General features: G+C 51.4%; 1 protein-coding gene across 6 annotated transcripts in view; it reads right to left on the bottom strand.

The window, feature by feature from the left end:
• Positions 1 to 8,605, bottom strand: part of PRKCZ (protein kinase C zeta) — a 101,238-nt gene that overhangs the window by 11,959 nt on the left and 80,674 nt on the right. For all 6 annotated transcript variants that reach the window (XM_025427461.3, XM_025427466.3, XM_035715970.2 and 3 more), the window contains one exon: positions 5,936 to 6,033. In XM_025427461.3, the coding sequence (XP_025283246.1) occupies positions 5,936 to 6,033 (98 nt within the window). The remainder of the gene's footprint in view (positions 1 to 5,935; positions 6,034 to 8,605) is intronic.

The following is an 8,605-nucleotide window of genomic DNA, read 5'->3' as shown; positions in this document are numbered from 1 at the left end:
TAGTGTTTCCCTGTCTTACAGATTGGAAAATGGATGCACCGTGTATATAAATGACTTTGTCAGGATCACAGTCACTGTCAGATCTGGTACCTGATGAGGAAGGTGAATCCAGAACCTAGAGCGATGGCTACAGGACCATCGTTGGGGACCCTGGTCTCTGCTGTCCCCAGCCTCCCACAACCTCTTGCACATGGCAAATGCCAGTGCTGCCTAAAACTCAGAGGGCCATGTGGTTCTGCTTTGCCCACAGCAGCCGGTGGTGCATTCACAGTGCAAACACCAGAATGTTCCCACGAGGTCAGGGAGAGGCCAGGCTTACCCACTACCACCCACTATCCACACAAGGTAGGCACGGGCCATGTCATCAGAGAGACAAGTGAGCAGGAAGGGAGGGGTAACCTCCTGCCTATAGACATTCTAACTGCACGTCCAAAAACCCAGGAGAACTGCCTCCCAGTTCACGAGGCACCAAGGCACCAGGCTGATGTAGGAGCCACATGTGTGCTGCTGGTCACCCTGCTGGGAGGAAGGACCGCACATGGAAATGAGACAGACATTACGGTAGGAAGTAAAGACCCTGCATGATGAAAACTTTACCCACGTCAAAAAGTAAAGAGCAAAAAGAAACAAGAAGCAAAATGGTGACAGTAATAACCCGGGGCATTGGGTGTCCACAGCGGTACCTCTTCCTTGGCATTTCCCTGATTTGAAAATTGAGCAGGAACACTTGGCCAGCTTGGTCAGAGGAATGTGAGATACTTGATCTTGGGGTCATGTGAGCCCCACATTGGGCATAGAAATTGCTTAAAATAAATAAGAATAGAAATAAAATTGCCTAAAGGTTTTTTTATTTTTAATTTTTATTTGTTTTTTTAAGATTTTATTTATTCATGAGAGACAGAGAGAGGCAGAGACACAGGAAGAGGGAGAAGCAGGCTCCCTGCGAGGAACTTGATGTGGGACTCGATCCTGGGACCCCGGGATCACGACCTGAGCTGAAGGCAGATGCTCAACGGCTGAGCCACCCAGGCATCCCTGGCCTAAAGTTCTTTAAAAAAGCTATTCTTTTATGTGTTTTCTGAGGTCCCATAATAGTCAGCAAAAGCACAATTTCAGTTCTGCCCTGACAGTTTCCTCGAAAAAAGGAGCTGCAGGATTCATTGGGGTGTGACCCCGGCCAGAGGCCTGTCCTGGGTGAGGAAGAGGGGGCACCATGTGCTATAGGGACAGCCCCAGGACACTGTGCAGCATGGCCGCACCTATGCTCTTCCATTCCAAGCACACGGCAGTAAAGTGCCTGCCCCCACTTGTCCTGACTCCATGGCAGTCAGTCACCTCTGGATGAGGATGACACAACCTCCTGCTTGCACTCAGGAGTGGTGTATGGTCCCCAGCAACAGGAGGCCAGTCCTCGGGCGTTCTCCACTACTCAGGGCCACCCATAGCATTTCTAAGTGCAGCGTGGTCGACCAGTACTTGCGAAAGTAAAGTGAACCCCCTGAAATCTCCTAATTGCCTCAGGAGTCACAGGCCCCTCGGGACAGAGAATCTTACAGCCCCACAATGCCCCCCACGCTGAGCTGTCTGATGGAGCCTGAGGGCTGGGACTGAATCTTAGCCCTCTAGGCGATCCTGATGAAACGTGGGCAAGTTGGGGGCTCTGGAGCGGCCACCACTCCCCTGTTGGGAGAATGAAGCCTGCAGGTGACTCCCCCTGCCCTCCCCTTCACTCTGCTGCCTGTCACTCAATGTCTGCTCCTTCTATTCTGGGCTTCAATTAAATTATGACTAACAAATTTACTGTGTTGTGAAAGTGCAGTGACTCATGTGCTCAAAGGGGCGGGCACTGGTCCTCCCAAGGTCTCCAATGGTTCTAGCGCATGCGTGCCCTCCCACTGAGCCCCCCAGGGCGCAGCTTGCTGGGGGATCAACCTGGCTGTGGCTCTGCTCACCTGCCTCTCAGCACGTTAACCATCACTCCACTTGAGGCCTGACCTCCTCCGGTGGCCACCATATCCATAACCCCCCACCGGACACGTGCTGACCGCTGACCCCAGCATCCCCTGGATCTTGTGCACAGACCCCCACCTCCGCCCCCAGCACCCCCACCTCGATGTTGCTTGGTGAGTCCTGCCACCCGGCAACACACACCATCTTCAGCTTTGCTCTGAGGCTTCCTTCCAGGCTTGATGGCGGGGGTGGGGGGTGGGGGGGTGCCCATGCTCTGACCCTACGCTGCCAACCCTCCTAGGGGCTGGGCAGTAGGCGTCCCCAGCAGAATACCACTGTGGCCTCAGCTCCCCTGCTTCCTGAACGGTCATGGGTAGCTTCAGGATGACCGCTTACCACTACTGGGTCCCGGTGAAGTCTCTACGGGGCTGCAGTCAAGTCTTCAGGTACAATTCATAAAGGAGAACACAGGATAGCACTGGCAAAGGGGCATTTAGTGTCTAGACACCACTTTGAACCGAGAACAAAGCACTTGTGTCCAAGTCACAGGCAGCCCGTGAAGCTCTCCCATAAACAAACAAGGGCGTAACAGGTTTGTTCTTTTTGAGAGAGTGAGTGCACATTCCACCCGAAATCACTGTAATACGATAAATCGAGGCACAGTTAAAAGGCTGTATTTCAGAGGAGTAAGCTAACCATTTTAACGGCAGCTTGCTCATCTGTGATCTGAGGTCACGCTAAGTGCAAAAAATGTCCCCAAACTACAATTTAGTGGGGGTGAGGGTGGGGGTGTGCATGCTAAAAATAGTCATTTCAGCTACAACCTGTAGCCCATTTTCCCCAGAATAGCTCAAACAGATGCAGTTTCCATTTTGGCAATTCTGTAGTTAATTTTAATTGCGGCCATTGTTTGGAACCATGGGCTGTGTAGCTGCGAAGGATGGTTCTTCCAGGGCACAGATGTGGATTCTGTGATAAAAACACCACTGCACTTGTTCTGTGCTGTTTGTGATGACATTAGTACTGAGCCATAAAACTTGGGGAGTCTATGTAGCCAAGAGCACAGAATGTGGCCAACCCCGGTGGGCCCTGGATTTGAAGCGGGGAGAAAAATCTTTCTTTCTCCTCACCCCAAGGCCCCTGCCAGTGACCGTGCTCACAGCAAGCTCTGCAGACATCTACCCAAAGCCACCCCTGTGCAACAGGCCCAGCTCCACAGTTGTTGGTCTCGTGGTGTCTACAGGCTCTGCAGGATGGGCTCCCCGACCCTGGCATCAGGCCTGTGGTTAGCCCCTTGGGGTGATGCACTCCAGACAGAGTCTGCAGCGCCTCCCACAGCCCAGTAGCCTATGTAGTGGCCGCGTGCACCCCTGGCAGTCGGGGCTCCAGGTATCCTGTCCCAGCACCTGCTGCACCACCCCTGCTTGCCAAGGCCTCGTCATGTTTCAGGACTTGAATCCCTGTGGGTATCCTGCTGGCTGTGAGGGCTGGTGGGCGCAGTGCTAACTACCACCCGGCTGTGGTGGGGGATGTTCCTGGTCCCTGGGGCCCAGATACAGTGCCAGCGATTCACCTGTTCAAAGGCCTGGCACCAACACAGAGAGAGGCCCTCACATGTCTATCAACAGTTCGCCACGAGCTGGGCCTTGCTGTCAACATTTTAATGTCTTACTAATCCCTGCAGTGACCCTATGAGGTGGTGTCCCTGCTGCTCCCTGTTTCCAGGAGACTGGGGTGTGCACGGGTCACCCTGAGGTCATGCAGCTGACAAGAGAAGGGCTGGGATCTGCACCCCAGAGGTGGCCCTGACCCTCTGCTGTGCTGCTGTCAGGAAGAACCAGGGGCTGCATGCACAAGCCCCTCCCTGCCATTTCCGTGGGCTGTTCAGACTTCCCGACTCTGTAAGTAGCCACGCCAAGGACACCTGTCCACAGACGAGCAGTAGAGCCCATCTGCCAAAGGACATCATGGCTCCCAGCCCCAGCCCTGCAGCCGGCTCTCCCCGCCATGCATGTGTGTCTGGGCTCCTGGGCTCCTCCCAGCTGCTTGTAACATCTGCAGCCCTCACTGATTAATGAGTCACATAAAATATGACATGAATTCCCTTTTACTTGTACCAAGGACAGACTTGTACCTTAAAAAAACATTCTTTAAACAGCGTGACTGCTTACAAGGTGTCAGGTATTAACCAAATGCTCATGGCACAAGACACCTGGAGCCCACACCAGGTTGGGGAGACAGACACACACATAGCTGGGGTCAAACAGGCCCAGGAGAGGTGCCCTATCTTGACTAACCAGGTGTTCGGTGCTTCTAGAAGACAGATCCTGTGAAAAGAGAAACTTGGTGTCTATGTTAGCTGTTTCTGGGACGTGGACTCTCCTCATGAGCATCGTAAACCAATCTTCTAAAACGATTGCTTGGAAAAGCAGAGTGGCCTGTGGTTGTGTCATAGGGATCACACAGAAACAACGGATAGACCCACTTTTTTTAGGTTCTATTTAACAAAGCTGGGAACATGATATGTAGTCCATCTCCGGGTGCAGAAAGTGTGCTCTAGACAAGGCAGATGGGAATGAGGCCGAAAGTCTGATGCCTCTCCATCCAGACCCCCATGAATTCATCCAGGAAAATCAAGTCTTTTGGAATCTCACCATTCAGGAAGTAGGGGCTGGGATGGGTTGTCTTCCCTTGGGTGTATTCATAATTCCCAGGGACAGTGGTCAGCACTAAACAGAGGCATGGAGAGAATGTGACTGCCAGACCTTTCCGGGATCTCTGAAGCAGGAGAGGAGGAAGGAGGAGCAGAGCCCACCTGATGGCATGACAAAGGTGGGCAGAGCAGAGGCACCAGGGTAGAGCCTGGTCACAGCAACCTCGTCCACATGCCTGGGAGCCCAGATCGTATCCCAGAAGCAATGGGGAAAGTAATCAGAGGAGCTTCGAAGCGAGAGAAAGATACTTTTGATCTGTGTTTTCAAAATGGCTTAACTGTAACACGGGGGATCTGGCAGCCTGGGGAGTCCCAGGGACTGGATGCCCCCCGAGAGGCTGTGGCCAGGGTTCTGACCAGAGAGGAGGGAGGAACCTGAAACACATCAGGGAGGTAGTATCAGTGAGCTCAGTGGAAGGAACATCTACAGGTTTGGGGGAAAGGCCATTTATCCCTTGGTGCTTGTGCCACACAGGTGGCAGCCAGTACGGGTGGGCGAGGGGATGAAGGTCAGGAGGGAGTTGAGGGTGGACGTGGGGATGATTTACAGCTGAGCTGAGCTACTCTTGGAAGCTCCCACCTTGTTTCTCCCCAGCTTCACCCCATGAGCCTCTTCCCGTTGCCAATTTTGCTTCATACCCTTTCATGGCAAGAAATCTTAACCTTGAGTTCTACTATGTGCTGGTCCTATGCGTTCTCCTGCTAAATCACTGAACCTGGGGGTGGTCTTGAGGACCTCAACACTGAATATAGTTGGTATTTTTTTTTTAAATAAGCAAACTGGGTGAGTTCAAGTCAACTGGGTGAAAAGAATTCTAAACAGAATATATATGGACTATCCTAAACCAGTAGTTTTCAAGCCTTTTAAAACAGTAGGATTCCAATATATATAAAGTTTTATTAAGTGAGGTTGTTGGTATTTTTTAATTTATTCTGCTTACTGGTTAAGATCCATGAACACAGAAATCCACCTCTTGCCCACCGTGGCATCCCAACACCTAACCCAAGGCTTCTATGCCTGTACTCAGTAGGATGTTTTCAATAAATATTTTATAAATGCAATGAAATAATTTAGGTTCAAATCCATAAAATTTTCTTGATGTAACATCAGCTGATGAGAACAACAAAGTTAGTTTGATGAGCCAAAAAAAAAACCCCATACTTGCAACTGAGAGAACCCTGCTATGATGGTGGAAACCTCATGCCTACTCAGCTTCCGTGCAGTTCAATTCAGAAACCAGCAGAATCTTAGACACATGCTCTTTTTCTTACCGACTTGTTGTCTGGAAGCAGGAGTGTAAGCCGACCAGGAAAGGGTTGCTAGATGCCTGCTCAAACACATGCTTCTCTGTCTGTACCCAGTCAATATCCTGAAATAGAAACCAGGGCGTGTTAATGAGGCTCCTGAATACTCTTCATCCTCGAGAAGGAGAGGCAAGAGAGAAATGTCTCTCACCTCTGCTTGTAAGCAGACAATGCAGACAGGAAAAGGAAAGTGCCCATTAAGAAATACATCATCACCACCATCCCCATCTCTATCACCATCCTCACTATCACGTTCATCACCATCACAATCATTGCCATCACCACCATCATCATCATTACCACCAACACCAATACCATCACCAACATCATTGTCATCGCCATCATCACCATTACCACCATTACCACCATCACCACCACCAACACCAACGCCATCTGTCACTGTCTCCATCACCATCACTAGCTGTGTGCTGGCCTCTGAGCTACAGGCTCTCCATGTACTGTCTCATGTGCTCCCTGTGGCAGCCTTGGGGCTGGTATCACCTCCACTTAAGACACAAGGAAACGGGACAGATGCTTAAGCAGATTTCTCCATGTCCCGTGCCCATCTCTAGAGCACCAGTCCTACCACAGGGCTGTCTCCCTCCCAATCGGTGCTGGAATTTGGGGAAAGCTGCAAATTCAAGTCACTTTAGAGTCATGATTCCACAGCTTTGATTCCATTCCAACCCAGAAAGCAGAGCTGAATGAGTTAAATGGCTCCTCCCAGGGGTGGAGAAGCAAGAGTGAAAGGGGTGTATCTGGAGAAGTGCTGCCTGCCTCTGAAGGTGTCCAGGAACAAATACACAGGTTTCAGTGGGGTTCGTCCTCTGTGGGCTCATTCAGGAGCCCCCTGTACCCCCCAAGACACCCCTTGGGTGGGCCAGCTTCAGAGCCATCCATCCATGCAGAGGACTCCCAGCCTTGCCTCTCCCTGATCTCTTGACTCCGAGCTCATGCAATGGCCGGTTGGTAGCCCCACGGGGCATCCTGCATGGCACAGACAGCCTTCAACAGGGCTTCCAGCCAGCCTCCGCCACCTGTGAACCCAGGCACTCAGGTGAAAACCCTGGTGGGTGGCTGAGACTTCCCTCCCCTCCCACACAGAGTCATGCCACCAGGGTCACCTGTTTGCACGTAGTTGTTCCTTCCTGCCAGCTAGGCTCCCAGGGCTGTTTTAACAAAGTACCATAGACTGGGGCCCGAGAACATCCAAACTTGTTCTCTCACTGTTCTGAGCCAGACGCCTGCAACTGGGGTGCCGGCAGGGCCACGCCCCCTCTGAAGCCCCAAGGGGGGACAATCTGCCTCTTCTGGGCCTCCATCAGCACGATGGTTTCCCTGTGCATCTGTCTCAACTCTCTGTCTTTCTCTCTTCCTGAGCCAAAGGCAGATACTTTACGGACTGAACCCAGGCACCCCCTCTGCCTTTCTCTAAAAGGATACCTCTCATTGGACTCAGAGCCCACACACATAATCCAAGATGATCTCCCCAAGATCCTCATTTATAATCTGCAAGGACCCCATTTCCAAATAAATTCAGATTCAAAGGTTCCTGGGGTTAGGATGTGGACATATATTTTTGCAGTGCCCCTACAGCCTGTCCATGGCCCAGACTTATGGCCACAGACACCGGGGTCTCACAGATACACACATGGACATGTACACAACACGATCAGACATGTGCATGCATGTGTGCACACACACACGCACACACACACATACAAACTCCCACTCACTGACTCCCAGAGTCACACTTTTCTTGAGAGATCACCTAAAAGTCCCACCTCCACATCTTGGCCCACAGGGGACAATCTGAAGATGCCAAGTATGAACCAAAGCAGTGTCTCCTGAACGCCTTTTCTTTCAGTTTTACAAACTTGACACTGTACTAATTTTCCAGCTGGCCAGGGTCCCAGTATGGGAGTCTGGAATCATCTTGAAGTACTGCTGACCCGCATTGAAGATGAGCAAGCCACTGCCTCTTGAGCTTCAGTCTCCTCAGCTATGAGGCATGGGTACCACCACTTACTTATGAGTTCAGCACTCAGGGGCCATTTGGGCAGTCTGTGCACTGCACAAATGCATCCTGCTGGTAGGGCAAGTAAAAGCTCTAGTTCAGCGCCAGCTCTTCCTTCCAAACCATAAACCTGGGCCAAGGCCAGAAACCCTCCTGTGGTCTGCTGGGCCCACGGACATCAAGTTGCCTCATGTGCTACAGGGGCCTGAATGTAAGAGCATTACTGCTATCTATGTGTCAGTCCTTCCTCTGCTTCTAAGAGAGAGAATCTGCATTCAACTGAGAAAGAAAAAGACCAAAAGTACACGAAGCCAAGGAGCCCAGGAAGAGCAGCTCAACAACCCTAGTCAGCACAGAAATGTGGATCAAACCACAATGAGGGCAGATCATACCCACCACAAGAGTGATAATCACAAGAAGAAAAAAGCCAGCCCTGCCTGGAAAGAAAGGGTGCACCGAACTGGGGCCCTTGCACTAATGGCAGGAATGTGAACAAGCAGCTGCTGTCCACTCAGTGGTTCCTCAAATAGTAAGCATAAATGACCCTGTGGCCCAGTAGTTCCACTCCTGGATAAATCCCCCAAGAACCGGAAACAGGGACTTGAACAAATATTCACACG

Source organism: Canis lupus, chromosome 5 (genome assembly GCF_003254725.2).
Source record: "Canis lupus dingo isolate Sandy chromosome 5, ASM325472v2, whole genome shotgun sequence".
NCBI lineage: Eukaryota > Metazoa > Chordata > Mammalia > Carnivora > Canidae > Canis > Canis lupus.
The sequence above is the reverse complement of the archived record's forward strand: the minus strand, read 5'-3'. Positions and strand labels throughout refer to the sequence as shown.